This window comes from Octopus bimaculoides, chromosome 6 (assembly GCF_001194135.2).
Source record: "Octopus bimaculoides isolate UCB-OBI-ISO-001 chromosome 6, ASM119413v2, whole genome shotgun sequence".
Lineage (NCBI taxonomy): Eukaryota > Metazoa > Mollusca > Cephalopoda > Octopoda > Octopodidae > Octopus > Octopus bimaculoides.
Window position 1 is genome coordinate 22,158,301 of NC_068986.1, and position 25,649 is coordinate 22,183,949.

Genomic DNA, 25,649 nt, shown 5'->3' on the forward strand with positions numbered 1-25,649 from the left:
CTCTCTCTCTCTCTCTCTCTCTCTCTCTCTCTCTCTCACACACACACACACATGGAAAATAGAAAGTCGATAATGCACTAAAAGTTTTCTTTTTTTAATCTAATTTTGGAATGTAGCACTATTAAATGCTTTAGCATAATTCCAATATACAATACATAACAAAACAGTCATAATTCTGTGCTTATCAGTTTCATCTATAATTGAGTATTTTTCAAGGTTTACTAAGTATTTTTATCTAATCTCATTAAAAAAAAAATATTTTTCAATAATTTCAAAACCAATATAAAATAATAAAACAAGAATAATCCCCATAATCCCCATGTTGTCTCTATAGTGGCCTTGCACTCCAAAGAAGAGTAACCCAACACCATCAACAAATAAGGTAGTTGCACACAAAGGGAATTCCTGTCTCAATATACTGATAATTGCAGAAGACAAACTCTGCCAAATTTTTACTATTTTCCCCCTTCTTTATCAATGGAGCAATAACGAATAAACATAGAAATGCAATTAAGCAACTAGTATGAACCAAAATTAAATGCATTGTTTTAATTGACATAACTTAATCGTGTCCTTTAATAAATTTTTGGCTTAACCTGAAGCAGTAGAAGACACTTAACAAAGGCGTTGCACACTAATTGAACCTAGAGTCACATGATTGTAAAGTAAACTGCTTAACCACACAGCCACTCATGTGCAGGCATTTGTTGTTCATTATTTTTATCAGTAATGTATCAGTCCCTCACATGTTGTTAATTTGCATTGTTGCTATCAAGATTCAACCAAGTCTATTTATACCAGAGAAAATCATTCTACCCTTTCTACCACTCACTTATCTCTTTACCAAACATAAAGAAAACACTCTCTCAAATTAGGATCAGCTGCATCCTTTCTTGCTCTGAAACTATCTTATTTTTACCATTCACCAATGAGAACCCAACTTCCTCTCCTACTTTCATTTGCATCTGTGCCAAATCTGTGCAACATATTTTCTATTTCCACTTTGTAATTTTCCTAATCATTATTGTTATCTTGTTTGGCTCTAATGCCAGCCTCACAGGACACTATGGATCTACTCAGAATACCATAACATCCTACTATCTCAAAGATGGAAAGACATACAGAACAACATAGTCTTAAATAGACAATAAGGCAAGGTGCATAGCTGCAACACCTCTGATTATAGATCTGCTTGATCAAGGCTTATCTGGGATTAAATTACAAGAGCAACAACTGACAGCAAGATTGTGCATATCCACATTAATGTGCATTCCCTGTGCCTCAAATGCATTTTTAATGCATACCTGCTATATTACATATTACCTTCCTATAGTGAATTAAAAAATAAAAACTCTTACACTCTCTCTCACATGCACACACAGACATATATGCACACAGATGAAAAGAATTACAAGTGCATCTAGTTGAAACCAATTAAAAGTGAGTTAATTATTTTATTCGAAAATCAGTTTGTTTCAAAATGATTTGTGTTCAATTAGTTGCAACCATCTTCAACCTTGATATTTAATTTGATAATCCTAACATACAGGTAAGAGATGAACTATGCACTAAAACTATACTTCATCTACTACTACTACTACTACTACTACTACAAGCTTCTCCAGGTTCACACGAGTTCAGTGGTTCCAAAAACTTGCAATGAATTAAATGGAGCAATGATATTTTATTCCCTCCTAACACTTGAAATTCAAATATGAAAAATATTTTGTCGACCAAGGCAGACAGGTCCACCAGAGATTGGAAAACCCCCAGAGTTTGTGGAAAACCCCCAGAGTTTGTAGAAACCCCGAGGGCTTTAACATGTGTAAGGAGTGTACAGCAAGAGATTGTTTTCATTGATATGCATGTAGTGATTATAATCTTGGAAGCCATATCTCAACTGGAGAATGTGTTTGAAGTTTCTGCTTGTGGAAGTAGTACATCTCTGAAATAAGATACCTAGTTTACATGTTGAGGATGCCTACGTGAAGAGGGTTAAGGAGGAGTGGAGTAGAAGGGAAGGGGGGGGAGGGGAGTCTTATCTGTGTTGGAGAGTGTATAAATAAAAGAAAAGTAAGTCATTAATGGAGAAAGAGAAAAGTAGCAGAGATATAACCAAACCTTGGGATAACAAAAAGTTGGTTTAATTGGGGTCCTGATAGACATGCTTCTTTTTAGCTTTATTTTTCTTGAGCCCTTGGATGCATAAGGCTAGAACTGACAAGAAGCTCCTTAGTTATCTTAGCTAAGGTGCTATCTTATCTCTTACTTGTTTCAGTCATTAGACTGTGGCCATGCTGGGGCACAAACTTCAATAATCTTAGTTGAACAAATCAACTCCAGTACTTTTTTTTTTGTAAAGCCTGGTACCTATTTTATCGGTCTCTTTTGTTGAACTGCTAAGTTAACCACTAAGTTATGGGGACATAAACACACCAACATCGGTTGTCAAGTGTTGGGGGACAAACAAACACACACACGATGGGCTTCTTTCAGTTCACACCTACCAAATCCACTCACAAGGCTTTGGTCAGCACAAGGCTATAGTAGAAGCCACTTGCCCAAGGTGTCATATTGTAAAACTGAACTGTGTGGTTAGGAAGCAAACTTCTTGAAGTAAGGCAAGCATTGAGTGCTTTGCTAAAGCTCTAAAAAGCCAAGGACCACTCATGTGTGTTCTGGAGAGTAAGTCTCTAATAGATTTGATTCTACAGAAGATGTAAGGAAGAGGGAAAGATGAGAGAAATGAAAGAGAGAGAGAGAGAAAGAGAGAGAGAAAAAGAGAGCACGAGCGAAAAGACTAAATGAATGATAGCAGTCAAACAATATATAATGAAATAAAAATTGAGGATGTTGTGTGCTAGATTCTTTTGTTTATATCATTTGTTATGTGTGTGTGTGTGTGTGGGTGTGTGTGTGTGTGTGTGTGTGTTATTAAAATAGTACTTACCATAATTGAAGTTTCACTCTTTTCCCATCAAGTAAAATTGTGGTTGTCTTTGAATGGACACCTATATGAAATAACAATAATAAAAAAAAGAGTTTAACAAAGTATAACAATAAAGGCCATTTAGGTTTGTTCCATTTTTTTCTACACATTGTAAGTAGACATTTTTGCATATTATATCTTTGATTAAAAAAAGTAATATGATGAAAAAGATAGAAAAAAAAAATGCATTATATTAAGAAGAATTGATTTAACACATATCTCATACATACACACAGAGATATATATACCAATGCTGACATAAATGGAATGAATGCCTGACCTCAATGGTTAGAAATCATGCAAAGCAGCCATGTAGAAAGATTTACCAGCAACTATCCTATCTCTTCAGCTTTTGATATTTTTTTTTTTATATTTGTGTTTCTATACATCATGAGTGGAATCTTTGTTTTTTCTATTATTTGTTGAGCAATTGCATTTTATTCTGCATTTGAGGGAATCTCTATGTAATCAATCTGCTTGTTAAAAATAGCAGCTAAATCTCACTTGTCAAAACTCTTCTCTCTTAAAAACAAAGGCATAGTGTGTACAGCCCAAAAAAGACTGAATGATCATGGTTGGAATACCACTGATTATCAGCTTGCTTGATCAGTTTAATGATCAAAGGTTTGATCTACTTTCTGTATGCGGCAGACAGAGGCTATTACTTATCACTATCCCTAAAGAGTAACTATAAAAAATTTAAAAAACAACTATGTTATCCACTACTACTAGAAAAAATATTAAAGGGACTGATGTAATGACACTATATTAATGACAGTAAAGAAATACATTTCATTCTGAATCGAGAACTAGATATATGAAGTTCTTCATTGCTCTTATTGACTACAATCAAACACTGTACATTAGGCTTTGCCATCATCCTAACCAAGCAATGAAGAAACGCATACAAATATTGAAAATAAGTTGTCAAAACCACAATGATATCTGTTAGGCAGCTGATGATGGAAGCATATGTTTGACGTGCTTGTTACTTGTGAATCTTTTATATTGTGTGTTTTCACTGTTGTAAGCTGTCTTTCATTCTTGTCAGGTTGAACTTGTCAAAGAATTCTTGGTTTCTATGGGGGTTTTGTTGTTTATACTATACCATACATTGATATTGTGTTATTGTCCTTCATTGGGATTCTAATTATGGCTAGAGTATAACTTATTTAAGGGTTTCTAGTTTAGGAAGGTTTTGTTGCATATAAACTGGTAGTTCATAAAGACCTTGCTGCTATACTTTCAAAGTCTGGAAGGGAAGGACAGTACACATAGCATCTTCTATAGCCCCTTCTAAAAGACTTAACTGAGTCCACTTATCAACTTGTGCCATTTCAGAAGTGAATACAAAATGTAAAACTGTTGACTCTTAAAATCCTTTACTGCAAGAAACAAAAGTCTAGCCTTATTTTAGAAGGACTGAAGCACTATGTGTGTTCATTTTCACATTTTTTTTTTCCTGAATTTCTTCAGATTCTTTTCTTCCATTGATTTTCAAGCATTATGGCTGTTAATACTTCAAGTGGTGACTTAGAATTTAGTGATTATATATTATTTATTTATTAATAATCTAATTAGAGAAAGAGTGTTTGAACTTGGATAAAAAAGAGTGATATTTCAGTGACATCTATTAACACCAGCTATTAAAGTGATATTGGGATTTATCGATTGAGAAGGAGTGGTGTTATTATGTAGCTGATAAAGCATCAATGCTTTCATTAGTGAGTTGTAAGAATAAACAACCGTCCCCTTACAAAAAAAAAATACTGATATATCTTAAATGTAGTGTCTCTGCATACTGAGATTATCAGAAGATCATAATTTGTTGGGTCTTACAAAATTTTTGAAGGCATATCTTGGAATACTTTTTTGAATAGGAGTAGTGCAACTTCCAAGTTACAGAGACCAATTCCAAGCTATAGCACAAATTCAGCCCAGAGACAAGAAATTGATGCACAGGAATCAATATCTTGTAAGTATATATGAAAATACAAAAAAAATAAACTTAACTGTATTCAACCTATTTTGGAAAGCGAAAGTGACATAACAACAGGTAAAGGCCACATTCACAATGTACACCAAAAGTTATTGTATTGTATCCACAAATTTCATCCAAACTCAAGCAATAGTTTATATTCTTATGATTTTTATACAACTTACTGATTTCATCAAAATCTCTAGTATCTACCAGAAATGGGAGATATGTATGTAGAGAGAGAAAGCACTACAGAACTGTAAGAGTTACGGTAAATCAAATCAAAACAAAAGGTTATAAAAATGATCATAATCTGTGGCCACTGCTGCCACAAAAAATTTCAGGGTAAAGCTCCAGAACTTGCATGAAATATATTGTAAAATTTCTTGCATCCTGGATGAAACAAAAAAATTTGAAAATTATTTTGAATCCTAATTGTGTAGGATGACAAAAGTGCACCTGCTGTAAAACTAACATTGTAGAAATAACATAATCAGTTTAATTGATAAATTTGATGCTATTTAATGAAAACTGGAAAATTATCTTATTTCTTCTGGAAACCAGTGACACAAAAGAGGAGACATTACATAGAATGGCCAATAGTGGAGTCTGTAAAACTAACCTACATCTCAAAACACTGGAAATCACAAAGAAGACAGAAACAATGCTTGATAACTTTAAAATTGGTGTTAGGTGGTTATGTGAGTATCATATGGAGAAACATAAACTGCCAGTTGCTAAGCTTGCTTAGCACAAAACTGCTGGCAAATTCAAAATTTGCTAGCAGTTTTGTGCAGAGTTACAGGAATTTCAGCATTTTATCATTGAATGATGGGAGGCCATGGAGTACAACCTGTCAAATATTGAATATGCAGATCACACCCTTCCAACTTTTGACAACCCCTTCACACAAACATTTGAATTCAAGGGTCAAAAGACAGTCCAAGACCACCAGCAATGAAAGGAACTGTTTTACAGTAATATAACTCACATGGGCAATTACTTATTTCAACATGGACATTTAAAAAAAAAAACAAAAAAACATCTAACTTATTTATTATGTATTTTTCTTTAAAAAAAAACCCCAAACAATCTTTGGAGTTTATGTTTTGAACATCAGACATTCAGGATGTGAGGAAAATTTTCTCTTGAAAAAATCTTAAATTATTTTATTTATTTAGTTTTTAAATCAGAATCTTTACAAAGTGAAAGAGCATTTAAAATTTCCAGAATATAAAAATAAAAATTTTTGAAAAGCATTTTATATTTTCAGAAAGTAAAGAAATATGCAATTTCGAGGAACATAAATTGTGTTGACACTGTATATAGCATCTATTTATAATATAAATTCTTGTGCAGATAAAAAAAAAAACTGTTTCATTGCTACCAATATCGGTTTTATTTTCTTGTTACTTCATGTCAACCACAGTGAGCAAAATTTTACTGCATTGAGTTGAACATAGATCAATACGATCTCTGATGTGAGCAGCCATGCTTGGTGACAATTGTAAACATCATGTGCACAAGCAACATAAAATTTATATCTTTATTGCATATTTATGAATCATAATGACCATTATCACTATGATAGATAAACCTAACATAATTACAACGACTCCTTGTTACACATTAGCTACCTTGGACAGTGGTTATATCATACTTCCAGTCATGCAATCACAAATTTGACTATGGACTGGGGCCAGGAAAAATTAATAATATTTAGTTCTCTTTTATATTACAGACTCCTAATTTGTAGGTTTGAAAATTGAGGAAATAGACTAATAAATACTGCAGATAAAACAGAGTACCCAAAATGAGAGGACCAGGTACACTGAAACTCTAAGCCAGTGATTTTCAACTGGGGTTTACATAAGATTTAGTCATTAAAATTTATCTGCAATGAATTGGTTATACTTCTACAAAACACAAAATATTTTATCAATGCTTTTTATACAATTCCTAATAATATTTAATTCTAAAAATTTAAGATTTTTTTAAAACATTGAATGGCTATGGGAGTCCACCTAAGTGAAATAGGAATGAAAGGGGTCCATAGGTAAAAAATGGTTGAGAACCACTGATCTAAGCCAAAACCCAAGTCAATATTCTCTACCTGGTCAAGTTCCTTCTTTATGATTTAGCTGGAGAGTGGTAACATCCCTACACAAGAAATCTGTCACTCATCAACTTTCATAACTTTTCCTAAAGAGTAGAATTTCTCTCTCTTCCTCTCCACCTGTCTCAGGTGGCAACCGAAGAAAACAGAAAAGTTTTAGAAGGGAGGAAAAAAACTGACCTCAACCCTTTCGATCTCATCTTCTACACAATATGTTTTGCTAAAGCTGCCAGACAGAAAAGTTGCTTGACTTCTCTTGACATTAGTATATTTTCCCAATTAACATACTGACAATGTCAAAATTAGAGATAAACAATACGCAGAAAAGTATGCAAGAAAAATATTTTTATTTTGTGTAAGACATGAAATAAGTGAAATCATAAACCAATCACTAACATTTAAGGAGACAGGTGTTGTCGGTCAAGATTAACAAGAATCAGTTCAGTAAAAAACAAAAATAGGTTCAAAAACTGAGACATTACTTGAAACAAATAAGGGTTAGCGTTAAGAAAGGAAACTTCCAGCACAACTCCTCCTCAAGCTTCAAGAAGTTTTGACCGTCTCGATCCAGCATGGAAAGCACAGATGAAAAATGATGATGATCGTGTTTTTATAAGCAGAGCTAGTATAGAAAGATGTCATGATTATGTTGAAAGCAATAAGAAATTCATATAAGAAAGTAATAAACAATCTATTACTTAAATTTATTAACCCTTCAGCATTTAGATTACTCTGTCACATAACGCTTATATATTCACATTGTTTTGAATTAATCATGCATTATCTCACAGCTTTGAAAATTTTGATGATGTGATTGTTTATCTTTAAAATGTCATAGTAAAGTAAATGTGAGAGTCTGGATCTGAACTGTTTGAACATACAACGTAAAATATTCGAGCTGGATATGGCCAGTTTAAACACTTAAGTAGAATTAAATAATCATGAATCACCTGCATGACTGGGCCTATTATGGCCAGTTACTGCAACAGCAAACCAAACAACTGCAGACTAGTAGTTCACAAGTAACAGAAGCCAGCACATTTTGTAAGAACAATAAGTTGTGATTACATTAAGTATAATGACAATCCCTTTTTGCATAACTAAAACGAGTTATGTGTACAACCAACTGTACACATTGTACAGTTGGACATAATAGCCAGAATGTTGTTATGTATAAAGTCCAATATGCTCTCCACTATATTATTGCGCAGTGTCACTATCCTAACATACCATTAAAATCAACCAACTGTATCTAATAAATCATCTGTCTATTCATATATCTGACACCTTACTTTAACACAGAAGGTTCCATTTAACTCTTTTGATACCAAACTGCCTTTGATATCAAACCATTGGTTCTAGGATATAAACTTTCCGCTTTAAATTATCTATATCAAAATCTTTCATCAAAATTTTATGCTAATTTGTTCCAAACACCACGACAAAGCTATTTTATTAAATTCTTCCCTCTTTTACAAATTATTGGGAGTGGGGGCCAGTTGATTAGATCAACCCCAGTACGCAACTGGTACTTAATTTATCGACCCTGAAAGGATGAAAGGCAAAGTTGACCTCAGTGGAATTTGAACTCAGAACACAAAGACAGACGAAATATCGCTGAACATTTCACTGAACATGTGGGGTAGCCACATATCTTCTCTATAGTAAAACAACACCTTTGCTTGTCCCAGGCATAAAATCACCTCGTCACCCTGTCAACCCCACCTAGTTGGGAGGCCCCCCCTTCCCTTTTCATGTTCCTTCCTGTTTTGCGAGTTACTTGTCAACCACACTAGTGCTGGTGACATGAAAAAAAAAGCACCCAGTATACCCTGTAAAATAGCTGGCATTAGGAAGGGCATAGAAACCATGCCAAAGTGGCTATAGAGCACAATGCAGCCTTGTAGCCCACCAGATCCTGTCAAACCAGCTAACCCATGCCAGCATGAAAAATGGATGTTAAATGACCATGATTTAATTACAATTTTGTTTTCATATTATTTTTAAATACCATCTTTGCTATTTTGTTGTGAATATTTTCTGATAGATATATTCTTATATGTATTTTTTACAAACATGTCATTATCAAAACATGAAATAAATCCAGGCACGCGCGCGCGCGTTCTGCAGCATGTATTCAGAATCACTTGCTAGCATGCTTTTATTGTGTTAGGTTTCTATGCAGTAACAAGCAACATCACCCATCTGGCTTTCCCAACCCAGACTCAGCAGAATATCCAGGATGTTACAGCTGAAGGGAGGAAGGGCTGCACTAGCACTCAGCTAGTACTCATTTCAACTGAGTAGACTAGACATGAAATGGAGTGCCTTGTTCAACACACTGCCTAATCCAGGAATTAACCCCACAACCTAGTGTGTGCATGTATATATATATATTTTAGGTGCAGGAGTGGCTGTGTGGTAAGAAGCTTGCTTCCCAATCACATGGTTCTGGGTTCAGTCCCGCAGCATGGTGCCTTGGGCAAGAGTCTTCTGCTATAGCCTCGGGCCGACCAAAGCCTTGTGAGTGGATTTGGTAGACAGAAACTGAAATGTGTGTGTGTGTGTGTGTGTGTGTGTATAGTTATATATATTTGTGTGTCTGTGTTTGTCCCCACTCCTTCACTTGACAACTGATGTTGGTGTGTTTATGTCCCCGTAACTTAGCAGTTCGGTAAAAGAGGCTGACAGAATAAGTAAGTACTAGGCTTACAAAGAATAAGTCCAGGGTTGATTTGTTTCACTAAAGGCGGTGCTCTAGCACGGCCGCAGTCAAGTGACTGAAACAAATAAAAGAAAGAAAAGAATAAGAATATAAAACATTGATGATGGTGCCACATAAGAAGCAGTGGTGCTGGTATCACGTAAAAAGTGCTGATGCTGGTACCACATAAAAAGCACTCAGTACTCCCTGTAATGTGGTTGGCATTGTGAAGGGCATCCAGCTGTAGAAACCAAGCCAAAACAGACTATGGAACCAGTTGTGGCTCCTGGCTTTGCCAGCTCTTGTCAAACCCTCCAACTCATGCCAGCATGGAAAATGGACAATGATTATGATATATATATATATATATATATATATATATATATACTATTAGGCTGAGATTGTAGTGCAATATCCATAGCCTTTGCAGATCTTCTTGGAGAACAGGAACAACATAGTCTGATTACTATAAGTAACAATCAATGTGCAAATTGCTATAGATTAATATGATGTGTGGCTGGAGGAGAAAATGCAAAGAGGAAGGAGTTACAGAGAATTTTTTTGTATGCTTCAATCCAAAGATGGTGGCCACGGAAGGGCACTGCCAACAAAATCCAAATTTACAAGAAAAGTAAAAGAAAAAAAAAGATTGGGATAATGTTTTTAGTAAGGGGTCTAAGAAATAAGAGAATGGAGGAATTACAAGGGGAAAGGTAAGTATATTATTAATTTATTAACTAACATCACCAGCATCTCCAATATGGTAGGTGTTAGAAACTAAAGTAAAATAAAACAAAATTATGCTTCCATAGCAATTTTTAAAATTTATCAATAATTCCATGCTTTCCCCTCCCTCATTCTTACTTAGATTGGGCAACATGTCAGCTTATCAATTCTATCTTTAGTTACTTTCCATATCAGCCAATTCTTTTACTTCTCGTTATTTGATGGGGAAGTAAAATTAAATCTACTTTAGAAAGCCTCTTAGTAAATGCCAATAATAAAACAAATTGCTCAAGACTTGCACCACTGACTTCATAAGAAACCAGCTCATCTCATGAAATGATTATCAGACAGTTGAATCAAGTTGAAAAGGAAAAATGACAGAGGAAGACAGCTTGAGAGATCTTAGATGTTTACAGAAATAACCTTAAAAACATTGCAACTAAAATCTAATCAGTCTCTTGAGTATTACATTTCTGAGACATTAAATAAAATTACATACTGCACTTTGGAATTTTATAAGTGAACAGTTCTTGAATAGAAGAAACAGCAGGACTAAGAATAACTGCTTTGAATACAAACAAAACTTTATCTAAAAAAAATACTGCAAGCTTAACATTCCTGCTATTTATAGATGACACAAATGATCATTGAAGCGGAAAAACCTAATTAAGTGAAAAACTTCAAATAAAAAATGTCATAAACCAGCAGAAAACAAAAACTTCCCATTTAAAATTTAATTTTAATTATCTAAAAATAGATTAATGGAAGGCATATTGCAAAATATATATTATATTACTTTTATATTTTGTTTAGCAAGAATAAATATGAAATACAAGCATGTTTAATAAATTCCATTGAAAACGCCTAAGAAATATCCATTTCTATTTTTGTTGAATTTTTTTGAGTCAGAATAATTTTGATACAAGTTCTATCACAACTTATGTTGACTCAATGTTGCCAAAATCTCGTTTTAACAGGTTTTCCCACAGTAACGAAGTAATTCTTACATGCAACATCATAGTAAAAGTTGACTTTTATTCATAACTGTAAGCAAACCAAGTTAAGCGCTTCCTGCTGACTAGTGATAAATATTTATCTATCTCGATAGCCTAAAATGTATTTGTAAATACGCAATAGACATAACCTAATACCTCAAAGTTTAATTTTTAACATAAAGACTTAGTTTCCACTATTCTCTATTTTTTTAAACACAGCAATGCATTAAGAAGGGAATTCAGGTTAATAAATACTTATTTAACTCAAAAATCAAAAGCAATACAATGTTCTTAGTACCTTAAAATTTTGCTATAATTCAACACTGAAAAAAGTATCTTATAATAATTAACTTTTGTTTTGAAGCTAAACTAATTCTCAAATTCACTAAATCTTCAGTTTACATATAATCTAGGAACAATTCCATTCTGTATGTCTATTTGTATATTTGACATAAGACAAAACCATACCTTTCTTAGTGTCTAAGATCTTTATTATTAACAGCAAAGTTCCCCAAACTTTCTTCTTAATATTTTAAATCCACTGACAGCGAGCTGACATTAGCACAACAGGCAAAATTTTTAGCAGCATTTCACCTGTCTTTACATTCTGAGTTTGAATTCCACCGAGGCCGACTTTGCCTTCCATCCATTCAGGGTTGATAAATTAAGTACCAGTTGCGTACTGAGATCGACCTAATCAACTGATCCCCTCCCCTCAAAATTTCAGGCCTTGTGCCTAGAGTAGAAAAGAATATTTTAAATCCAATAAGGTGGTAAGATGCCAGAATTGTTAGCACACCAGCAAAATGCTTAGTAGCATTTCATCTATCTTTACATTCTGAGTTCAAATTTCACAGAGGTCAACTTTGCCTTTTGTCCTTTCAGGGTCGATAAAATAAGTACCAGTTGAGCATTAGGGTCAATGTAATCAACTAAACCCCTCGCTCGAATTTGCTTGCCTTGTGCCAAATGAGATTGAACCCATGTAGTTGAAAAAACAAACTTCTTAACCACATATTCATGCCTGCCATATATGGATGCTGAAATCTCAAAAGAGAATAAGGGCAGGATGGAAGGCTTTTAATCAATAAAGGATGGGTTCCAGACTAAGCTAGACAATGCCATAAGTGCCAGACTCAATAGCACTGTTGTACCTGCAATCTTATACACAAGTGAGATGTGGGCTACTATGAAGAGGACAGAACATCAATTGGATACAATGCAAAGGGCCATGGAAAGATCCAAGTGGGGAACATCATGAAGAGAGTACATTTGAAATGAGATAATTCAAGAACAGAAAAAATGATGTGATCACATAGAACCAAAAGTACAAGTTCTACTGGGCTGGATACGTTGCAAGGTTCACAGGTAACAGGTGGACCTGTGCAGTTGCTGAGTGGCATCCAAAAGATCGGAAAAGGCCACTTGGAAGGTCTCCATGATGATGGGAAGACGATTTAGTCAAGCAATTTGGGTCTAGATGGAAAAGAATGACACAATCAAGACAGAATTGAAAGCACATTGTGACCAGCATCTGATGATCTGGTTGATACTGTGAGATGTATGTGTATGTATGTATGTATGTATATTACATCTGACCCATGCTTGCAGGGTCAGACAGAATTCATTGAGGCACATTTTCCATGGCCAAATGCCCTTCCTGTTGCCGACCAAGGTAATATTTCTTCGTAGCTAGACATACTTTTCACATGAGATTGGTAACAAACAATGTCAGTTGCATAACATTGATGCTTCTTTACAACTATCACATGATGTCAAGACAAGGACAGACATGATGGGCTTCTTTCTGTTTCTCTCTACCAAATCCACCAACAAGGCTTTCTTGGGTTGGAGCTATAGTAAGAAAACAACTGCCCAAGGTGCCACATAATGGAACTGAAGTTCCTTGACCATGCAGCCTTGCCTGAACACACACACACACACACACACACACACACAATTCATGTAGTTATATCAAGCAAAAGAAGTGTATATAAATTGAAAAATTTTGAAATACGTTGGGATCACAGGGAAAAGTCAAAATAGACCTTATTGCTCCTCCGGGAATGACAAATGAAAGCATAACTATTTTGAAAGCATAACTATTTTGTAACCATAATCATATTGCAATACATTCCAATATGCTTCAGTTATTTGTAAAAATAATCAAGAATTTGAAGGGACCATTCACTTGATAAAATAATTAACTTTCTCCTAATGAAGCTGGTGTTAACAACTTAACAGTCTTCCAACATAAAATTATGGAAGATTTGATTCAAATATGAACACTTTAAAATGAAAACGCTAAGTGTCGTAAGAATCAGGGGTGGTCTCCAGAAGGTTTCTATCAAAAAGAACTAATTCTTTGCTTTCAGTCATTAAAATCAGACAGTAATAATCACCATCAATCCATGCATGGAAGTTTGACTCTAATGCCTAATTAGTTAAGATATTGACCAGAAATCAATGAAAGCACATTCAATTAGAAGCTAAAATGTCCTTATCCTAACTTAACAGCCTAGTTCACATACTTCTGAAATTGGTAACTAAATTTATACAAGTAATGATAAGAAAGAAACGATAATAAACAAATTGGGCTACCATTAGTCTAATTAGAATATGAATTAGCCACTAAGTAGATGCTTCCAGTTGACCAAAATTAATCAAAAAGCAATACCCTTGAAAAAAAAAAAAAAAAAAAAAAAAAAAAAAAAAAAAAAAATCAAACAAACAAAACTATTCCCACCCCCACCAACTTTATATTTGCTCATGTTCTACAATAATGGCTCTACTAAGTTCAACGTATTAACAATAGTTAATGGCTGTGTAGTAAGGAAGCTTGCTTCCTGATCATGTGGGCTTGGGTTCAGTTCCACTGCACAGCACCTAGGGCAAATGTTTCTTACTATAGCTCAAGGCTGATCAGAGCTTTGTGAGTGGATTTGGTAGGCAGAAACTGAAAGAAGCCTGTCATATATATATATATATATATATATATATCATCATCATTTCATGTCCATGTTCAATGCTGGCATGGGTTGGAATATATGTGTGTGTGTGTGTGTGTGTGTGCATGCACCCTTGTCTTGACATGAAGGTTGTAAATGAGCATCACCACCATACAAGCGTTTCCAGTCTTCTGTGAAAAACATGTCTAGCTACATTACCTTGCTTGAGAATAAGTGAGGGCTGGCAATAGGAAGGACATCCAACTGTAAAAAATCTGCTTCAACAAATTCCATCTGACCCATACAAGCATGGAAAAGTGGACATAAAATGATGAATAAATAAGCATAATATTTAGACTACTAGTTCATAGGGCATGACCTCGTTGCTTCTCTGAGCAAGACACCAGTTTATAACCCCAAGTTCATTCAGCCGATGCAAGTAACAAACAGTTTGGCATTTTTTCCAAAAAAATGTTTCTTTTTTTGTCCCTTAATATCTGGCCCATTTTATATCCCCAAGTTCACCTTGCTGCTACAAGTAATGAACAACTTGACATTTTATCAAAAAAAAACAAAAAAAAAAGTTTCTCACTTGTGCCTTAATATCATGGCCCATAGCTAACTACCTATTGGCTCTATAAGCCCTTGTAGCCCGTGGGAATATCATTAACATAAATAGCTAAGGAATTAATAACAATTCTTTATTTTCCTTCACATGAATGGGAACTTGGTCAACTTAAACAGAGCTTACTTTCATTGATTTCTGGTTAATAACTAACTATGCAAGTATCTACATTCAATATGTTGCTCTTCCCATTCTGATATATAGCCAGAAATATTTGCCTCAGTATCGAACAAAAAGTGAATAAATAAAATAGATTTTTCTTTACATATGGGGGGGGGGGCAGTATTTGCATCTAATTTGCACTAGTAACTGTTCAATTATATTGCTATGTATGTATCTGTGTGAATAAACATTTTTTTTTAAGTAACTGATTTCATTTTTGTATAACATTCATTTTATTTTCTTATCACTGATTTCGTTTTTGTATAATCCGTAACTTGTCCATCATGCATCCACATATATTGCTAAAGAAGTGAAGTAAAAAAAAAAAAAAAATAATAATAATAATTTGCTTTTTTTTTTTTTTTGTTATTTTTCTTAGCAATCATTCACAGAACATTTGGACTTCCTAACTTCAGTAGCTTCTGACATACCAGAGAAGACACTGAAGCAAGTAAGCAATCAATCAAGTGGATGGGCTGGCAGTAACAACACCTAACATTTTAGTGGTTAAATATGTTGGATGCAAGGAATGACGGTAATGTGCACAATAACAAGTTACATTATTCTTTCTTTCGTTTTTATTTTTTTAAATCCTGCTGAAAAAAGTCAAAAATAAAAAAAAATCAATATTTTCAGCCAATGGTAGATTAATTTCATCCAATTTTTATTTTCATTTTGTTTCTTTTTTTTTCAAGCTATATTGGATGTTTTTTTTCTTTAATGGAATGGTTCCTAAATTTAAATTTTTTTCATAAATTATTGAAGTATTTTGTAGTTGGATTATCTATCTAGCACTAATCATTTAAAAGCGAAGTAGCAGTGTCTATTTTTTGGCCAGACAAAATATCAGAGGAGTCTGCCATCAAGAATAGATAATGTAATGTCTATAATAGGGATTTAACTTACAAATTGTAGGCTAAGTATACTGCATTAAAATTACTGTCAAATGTAATACTTATTTATCCACATTGTGTTTAATTCATCATGTATTCTCATAGCTTTGAGATTTTGATGATGTGGCTGTTTATTTTAGAAAGACATTGTAGAATAGGTGTGAGAGGTTGGATCTGACCAGTTTGAACATAAAACAGGTAGAATATTTGGGCCAGATATGGCCAGATTAACTGCTAAAGGGTTAATCATTTTCCTTACTACATTTCTAACAAGTAAACTGCATGAATATTTAAATTAATTCTCAAAATAATCAAGACTTCTTAGTGGATCAGTAAAATATCTGTAATTATTAATGGGTATATTATGCTGGTATTGACCATTTACAATCTAAGGATACCAGATTTTGATCCATCCATCCATTTTTGTTGCCCATTATTCTTAGGAGTAGAGTCCTTGGGCACTTCCTCCATAGGGTCCTATCAGAAGCGACTATTATTAAATTGTGGGTTTGATTCCCCAACTGGGCAGTGCATTGTGTTCCTGAGCAAAATACTTCATTTCACATTGCTCCAGTCAACTCAGCTGTAAGTGGATACACCCCGGGGAATGTTGCCCTGTTCGCCTAACCAGTGGGGTGGTATCATATGAAAGCTAAAACAATGCAAAGCGCATTGTGATTAGCGATGTATAACATCATCTGATAGTGTGGTTGATCACATGACCATGTAAATAATAAATAATACGTGTCTATTTCCTATGCTTGGTATACCTCATGTAAAGAGGTACACCAGACATTATTGCAAAATGGTTGGATGCCATGATTAAGGGTACACCAGAAGAAAAAGTTTGAGAATTCTAGCTGCAAGTAAAACATTGGTAAATTAAATCTCATTCAATGATCATGTTTGAAATTTGTTGATTCATGCTGCAAAATAGCATGATTAGAAACTGATCTTCTAAACTAAAAAAGAAATTCATTTCAAGTGATATTAATTCATACATCTCTGGGTTGTTAGAAATAAAAATAACTGTAATTTTTCATACTGCTTAGCAACTGACAGCTCTCACTTCAAGGTTTTCACATTCTGGCTTAAACAGATTAAAAAGCAACAACAAAAATGACAACCCACCTCTCTCTAATTGTAGTTAAACAAAAGCAGAGAAAAGTCATTACTAGATGTTGCAAAGAATGTGATGCACATGAATCCAAAGATCTTGTCCTCAATAATGCCACAGCAATAATGATATTATTATTATTATTATTATTATTATTATTAAGGTAGTAAGTGGGCAGAATCATTAGCACATCAGGAGAAATGCTTAGCTGTATTTCGCATGTCACTACGTTCTGAGTTCAAATTCTGCTGAGGTAGGCTTTGCCTCTCATCCTTTTGGGGTTGATAAATTAAGTACCAGTGAAATACAGGGGTTGATATAATCGACTAGTCCCCTCCCAACAAATTTAAGGCCTTGTGCCTCCAATAGAAAGGATTATTATTATTATTTCTAATTTTGGCACAAGGCCAGCAATTTTGAGGCTCAGAAAGTAAAGACAGATGAACTGCCATTAAGCATCTTGTCCAGCATGCTAATGATTCAGCCAGCTTGCCACCTTAATAATAATAATAATAATAATAATAATATATAATATTGGCACAAACTCACAACACTGTTGGGCATTGTATAGTTGATTGAATTAATATCAGTGTATGAGATTCACATATTTTATTGATCTAATATGATGAAAAGACAAGTTGATCTTAATTGAGATATGGCTATTATTTAAATGAAGGCCAAACATTAATTAACAGACATTCAGAAATACGACTTGAGAAAATTCAAAACCCATCTTCTCTGATAACAACAAGGGTTTCAAACTCAGACTCAAGTTTACAGATATGGTTATGTCAACCTATTTAATTAATTTCAGTTTTTGATTGGTTGGTTCTTATATTGACCTTCAAGGGGTGAGAACTAACAACATGAAGGGAAATAACTAAATACCACAAGGTATTATATCACACAAACAAATGTTTCTGCCAATTCACTGCCTTTAACAATGGTTTCTGAATTGAACTAAAGACCAATATTTTAAGGGACAGAAATTAGTCAATACTCTTGACTCTTGTACTTAGACTGATACTTTATTGTATTAAGTAAATAAACAAATTGATATGTGAATTTTGCACGTATTTTTCAATATAATTCCATTTCAATCCCAAATTTCTAATCCTGCTTAATACTATTACAAAATGATTATCTCCCTTGTCATAACTGCAGCCATCAGAGGGACCACATGTATTTTACTGATGTCAGTGGGATAAAAGGCAAAGTTAACCTCAGTAGGATTTAAATTCAGAATGTAAAAAGCTATAACAAATACTGTTTGGCATTTCGTCTATTGTTCTAACCACCCTATAATAATGATGACTACTAAAAGATAATAATAATAATAAATGCCCGGATGCAGTACCAGGCAGTGGCTCTCATGGCTTCTGATCTTAATTGGTTGGAAGTGTTATCATGTACATTGTTTTGTCTTGGTATAAAAAAATGGGCTACAGCAAATATTCTGCTCAATACCACAGATTTGCTTGTCAGTTGTTTGACCGTAACCAGTTGAGCATCTCCCTTAGTGGCTGACGATATGTGCATCTCTGATCATGAGCAGAAGTAGTGGGGAGCATCATAGCCATGTGTTGAGAGGTTCTCTGGGGTTTGAATAATTCACCTTTGGAAACATGGGTGTTTTGCTCAACATCCTTAAACAAACCTTATTCATGGACCTTTTCAGCGGGATGGGCTACTCGACCTGAAGAAAATTCTAACCGGGCCCCACCTGCGAGGTCATGCACTGTTTATCTTGATATGAGATCACCATGTCACGCACATATGGTTGTGATGTATGTGTCTGGTGTACCCTTATCAGACGGGTAGTCATGATGGATATAATGGGCTTCGTATATTTTACCCCAGTGTCACTTTGATGGCATGCACTACTCTCTCACTCAATAATAATAATAATAATAGATCATTAGAAGCAGAAGATTTTCGAATAGCACAAACTGGCTTTAAAAAAATATCTTTTCAAATTAAAAAGAAATCAGAGAACTTTGTTTTCACCTGAAAACTTTGGCAGAATCGTGCCAATTCCAATGGCAGTCAATATAAGTTGGCACAGTCAACTACATTGATGTTTTAATGAATGAAATAGTGGTAAGAGGATATTTTATTTGTATTTGTATAACAATGCCTTTAACAGAAATCAATTCAATATGTTAACGTGTTATCTGATTGTAATGTAATCGTTACAGGTAGGGTGAGGGAATAGTTATTTAATTAGGAGTGAAACTTTAGGTAGAGTGAATTGTATTGATTAGCATCAACCTCAGGGTTATACAAGCTTCAGGTAACACCATAATAAAATATTGTTATAGTACTATCAATAATATTCAGTGTGAGTGAAGGCTATTAGAGAAATTGAGACAAGACACAAGACTCTATTGTAACTAGTTTGCTAAGAGAATGCAGAGTTCAAATAAGGTTGCAACAGATTATAATTCCTGGGACTGATAAAAATAAGTACCTCAGGCATGGCTGTGTGGTTACGAAGATTGCTTTGCAACCATGTGGTTTTGAGTTCAGTACCATTGCACAGCACCTTGTTTCTTATTATAGCTCCAGGCGAAACAATACTTTGTGAGTGAATTTGGTACACAGAAGCTGTGCAAGTATACATATATAGACACACATTTTTTTCTCTTCTATTTATTGTATATCCTTTTATCCTTTCAAAATTTCTCTCAGGCATTACCCATTACAATTCGTCTTGGCCTAACAGCCCTAAGCATCTGCCTTCGTCGATCATTTCCGTACGTTCACTCTGGTGTCATTTCTTTGTTTGAAGTCCTAACTTTCCACAAATTTTATATTTAAATTTTTGGATGCTGCTGACTTGTGAAGATTTCCTGTCCTGTCGTTAAAAGCACGAAACAGGTAGTAATAAACAGTCAGCAACTGAGTAAGAGTTAGATTTCTTTTGGTATTTTGTCCCATACTTGTCTCTTGTTGTGTGCTTACATATTTTTCGCCTGTTGGTGATGTCCTGTACTTAATGCGTATTTTTCCATTTATATATATGTGTGTGTGTGTATATATATATATGCACACACACACATACAGATATATACATATGTATTTATATTTATATATACATATACATATATGTCAGTGTGTCTGTGTTTTTCCCACCCTGGTTGATAATCAATGTTGATTTGCTTGTCTCCAAAGCTTAGCATTTTAGCAAAAGAGGCTGATAGCATAAGTACCAGACTTTAGAAAAATAAGTACTCGGGGCAGGGTGGGGTTTAGTTTATTCAACTAAAACCATCCAAGCTGGTGCTCCAACATGGATGCAGACTAATGATTGGAACAAGTGAAAAACAAAAGATAATGTTCTACAATATTCTGGATTCAATTCAAAGTACTATACAGGCTTATACAAAACTAATTAAGATTGTTTTTGTTGATTAGTCCTGTCAGACCTGATCACACAGACCTATGGTTCAAGGCTGTCATCCAATAACCATCCAACCATATTTTTACAGTAATAGTGCACTTTAGATTACATTATTCCAATGCACCATTTAAAAAAAATGCTAATGTGTGATTTTCAGGAGATTTGACAGCTATTTCTAACAAATCAAAAGACTGTGTATAGACTCCCTCATTGGCTCAATAACCAAAATCTTATGCCAAGGCAAAAAGAGATCAATATGCATCGTACTAAGTGAACTTGCTTTGTACTGGAACTTAATACATCGATAAAACATTGTTTATAAGTTTGCAATTTGACTTGCTTCCATTCCTTTTGGATAGCGAACATTAATTAGCTGATATTGAAACCTCTCCTTCAACTATGACTATCTCAATCATGGCCCATTAAGCTTTTTGTCAACTAAACAGGAAAAGAGATTAATATAACCAAGAAACAGATTAGGTTTCATGAGTAGAAGTAAGTTCATTTTCATCTTGAACCAAATAAATTTGATACATCTCATCCCATAACCATTCCATAAAATTTTAAGAAAGTGCATCTGAACAAAATCTGTAGCATTATCCCATTTCCTTTACAACACAGAGAAGATTATTAAAACAAAACAAAACAAAAAATGCAGTGAAAATTACCTGGAATTCATTTTTAAAGGAAACATATTTAGAATTTTACAGGTATTTTCTTTAGATCCAGTGGAATGACAGTGTCACACACACACACACACACACACACACACACACACACACACACACACAAATACACAAGGAGCTAAAAGATTTTGCATGAACACTCAGCTCTGAGTGCAATGTTTCTTACAGCAGCAACAGCTGTAAGCTAATGAAAGTGATTATGTAACTCTTGTTCTTTGTCATTCATTAATTGAAACATCATCACATATCATCATAATCATTTAATGTTCGCTTTCCATGCTGGCATGGGTTGGATGATTTGAACAGGGCTGGCAGGGAGCTGCACCAGACTCCATCTGATTTGGCATGGTTTCTATGACTGGATGTGTAGATATATACATGTTTTACGTCTGATTACATACATACATACATACATATATATATATATATATATATATATATATATATATATGCAGGAGTGGCTGTGTGGTAAGTAGCTTGCTTACCAACCATATGGTTCCAGGTTCAGTCCCACTGCATGGCACTTTGGGCAAATGTCTTCTACTATAGCCTTTGGTTGGATTTGGTAGACGGAAACTAAAAGAAGTCCGTCGTGTGTGTATATACATATGTATGTGTGTGTATATGTTTGTGTCTGTGTTTGTCTTCCCAACATTGCTTGACAACTGATGCTGGTGTGATTACATCCCTGTAACTTAGCGGTTCGGCAAAAGTCACCAATAGAATAAGTCCTAGGGGTTGATTTGCTCGACTAAAGACGGTGCTCCAGCATGGCCACAGTCAAATGACTAAAACAAGTAAAAGAATATATATGTATCTTTGAGATACAGATCCTTATTTATGCAACATCACTGAAAGTACTAACTTCCAGGTAGTTCATCAGGTTGAAGTGCCACTTTTATCATTATTTTAATTAGTCAGAAGAGGTACAGCATCCATTCCATTACTTCTGAAAATTAGGAAGATCGATGCCTTAATGTTGGAGCTTCTGCAAGTAGACTTTTATGAGAAAAGCATGGGTAGGAGAGGAATTCCAAAGGGTTGCAAGTGGAAGAAACGATTGTGAAAAGTATTTAGAGTAGTGTTTGAAGTAAAGAAACACATAGTGAAAATAAAGAGAAAAGTGTAGAGGAGAGAAGATTTGGAACACAGTTAGTTGGAACAGAGACCATCGCGGTGATGCTAGAAGAGGAAGAGAGAAGTAATGTATCTGTGAGTGGGTGGTTGTAACATGCTGGGGATTGAATATTTAGCTAAGTTGCCTAGTAGTCAAATGACCTTCTTTTTGGTGCAGCTTAAGGAATTTTGTGTGTGTGAGAGAGAGAGAGAGTGTGTACCATTGTTACAAGCCAACAATACTTTTTGCTAAGTCCATGAAAAGGAAGCCTAGTTTTGGGGAATGCATGCAAATACCCAAACATGCTCACACAGTCATTACAAGAGATTATCAAAGATGATGTGGTCTAACAAAACTAGTTAATCATACTGTCTCAATGCAATACACTGCCCTACCACCATCTACTGGGATGATGATACATAAAACAGTATTGTTTTCATGTAATTCAATGAATTTTCTTTAAGAAAATGTCTCAAGCATAATTTGTGTTTCTGACTGCAATGTCATTGGCTTTTTTCTTTTATCTGATTTTGATGGGAACATGTGCTCTTATCAGTGCTCTGCAATCATTTTTCACTTGAGGTAAACTTATATTCTTTTCAAAATTTGGCACCACACCTGAACTAAAAGTATAACTAAAAGTACAGGGAAAAAAATTATATTCAGGTAACATTGTGGCACACCTAGCATCGTCTTGTGACACAACAGTGTGCCGTGGCATACAAGCTGCAGAGCGGTGCTCTAAACCACAATGCATTTAACACAATAATATATGGAGCAGGAAAATGGTAGAAAGTTAACTCGGGGCCAATAATGTTGAATGATTAATTCTAAGATTTATTGATGGTCACTGCAAAATGGAATGATTAGAAACTGTCCTAATTTAAAAAGAAAAAAAATTTCAATTAATATTATACATCTCTGGGGTATTGACTAAAAAATCACCTAAATTTTTCTTTCTTAGGTTTGAATAATAAGAATTATTACTATCAGGACATACTGAAACTTGAAGGCTTTCACACAATAGCTCAAAATGGTTTCAAACTTGGGATTTTTATAGCAGGATTATTTATATAATACAGTGTACTGCTAATAAGCTAATAATAATGAATGAATCAAAGGTAATTTGGTCATGCTATACTCAAAAGAAATGAGTAAACTCCTGGTTCTATCAAAAATATCTTTCCAAAACAGTCATTGTTATTCATTATAAATAATAAGCAATTATGGTTGTTTTTTTTGTTTTTTTTACAGAATTCAAATTAATTTGTCAAAAAAGATAAAGTAGAAAATTTCATTTTCTCTCTTTCTAAGCAGCAGCTGCACACACTTGTTCAGATTTACTTAGCTGGAAAATACTTAACACAATGAGATAATACCAATTAACAAAACTAATGCAGTAGTGTAGCAAACATCCTCAAGTTAGACAAAAAAAAAAAAAAAGAGAAAAGAAAAAGAATTTGCGACCAATTCAGGTATTTCTAATTTTGACTTAACTACTATTTTCTTCCTCCCAATTATCCAATGTTCCAATTTCCTTCTTATTATTATCATTGGCAGAATTGTTAGCAAGCTGGGCAGAGTGCTTAGCAGAATTCCGTCTTTATGGGTCAATAAAATAAGCACCAGTTAAATACTGGGGTCGATGTAATCAACTTAACCCCCCCACCCTAGAATTACTGACCTTGGGCCAAACATTAGCAATTTTAATATAACTTTCTGGATAGAATTTGAGAAAACTAAGTAATGGTCTGTGTTGGTAAATAGTAAATGCAAAAAGGTGAAAAAGTGGAGAAAATTTGTTTGCTGTGAGGAAGAGGAGGAGGAGGAGATAATCTAACATTTTGGGTAGGACACTTCATCAAAGGAATGAGAAATAAACAATTATCAATAAGACCAGGCACAGCAATATGGTTAAGAAGCTCGCTTTGCAAACACATGGTTTCAGGTTCAGTCCCACTACAAGGCACAGTGGGCTAGTGTCTTTTACTGTAGCCCTTGGCCAACCAAAAGCTTGTGAGTGAATTTGGTAGATGGAAACTGTGTGTGTGTGTGCTCACATGTGCATCCACCCACTGCTTGACAACCAGTAATGGTTTCTTTACATCTCCATAACTGAGCAGTTCAGCAAAAGAAACAGATAAAATAGGTATCAGACTTAAAAATACTGGGATTGATTTGTTTCACTAAAACCCTTCAAGGTGGTGCTCCAACAGGGTCATTAGTCCAAGGATTAAAACAAATAAAATGAAAGAGAACACAAATGTCCTACAGACAGACAACTCTGCCTTCGACTGCAATGTTTATAAAATTGAAGTTGACTGAACACTTTCTAGGAAGTAAATCCTAGAATGTGTTGATGTAGTTTCATGCAGTTAAACTAATTGTATAGTTTCTAATACTACAGCACATGAAGTTACTATTGCTTTGTTAAATCCCATGTTGTGTAAATAAAGCAAAAATGTGAAAGAACAGTTTCTTGTAGCAAATTTGTTTGTTTCTTTTTATCATCAACAGAACAGAGTCCTCAGAAGAGTAATTTAGAAAGAGAACAATTTGGTTGTCTATGATTTCATCAGAGATGACCTTGTCTAATCATGAGAGGCCAAAAATGGAGCACACTACATAATCTAGTTCTCTCAGGTGTAGCTAGTTAACAGTCCAGGTTTCACAAAAGGCTACAAAGAAATGGTGTCAGGACACAGCTGTGCCTCATCCATAAGAGTCGCTCAAAATAGACCAGATACTGTTAGACACTATTCATCACATGCTTACACACATGTAAATACAGACTGACACACTGACACCTTGTATGTTCTTTTATTTATTTTTTGTTTCAGTCATTTGACTATGACCATGCTGGAGCACCGCCTTTAGTCGAACAAATCGACCCCAGGACTTATTCTTTGTAAGCCTAGTACTTATTCTATCTGTCGCTTTTGCCAAACCGCTAGGTTACGAGGGATGTAAACACACCAAGGACAAACACAGACACACAAACATATACACACACACGTGTGTATATGACGGGCTTCTTTCAGTTTCCATCTACCAAATCCACTCACAAGGCTTTGGTCAGCCTGAGGCTATAGTAGAAGACACTTGCCTAAGGTGCCATGCAGTGGGACTGAACCCGGAACCATGTGGTTGGTAACCAAGCTACTTACCACACACCCACTCCCACATATAC

At 34.6% G+C, this 25,649-nt stretch overlaps 1 protein-coding gene across 1 annotated transcript in view; it reads right to left on the bottom strand.

Annotated features, from left to right (window-relative positions):
• LOC106870240 (ras-related protein Rab-40C) overlaps positions 1-25,649 on the bottom strand; it is a 54,506-nt gene that overhangs the window by 14,845 nt on the left and 14,012 nt on the right. The window contains exon 2 of the mRNA XM_014916257.2: positions 2,951-3,011. Coding sequence (XP_014771743.1) covers positions 2,951-3,011 — 61 coding nt within the window. The remainder of the gene's footprint in view (positions 1-2,950; positions 3,012-25,649) is intronic.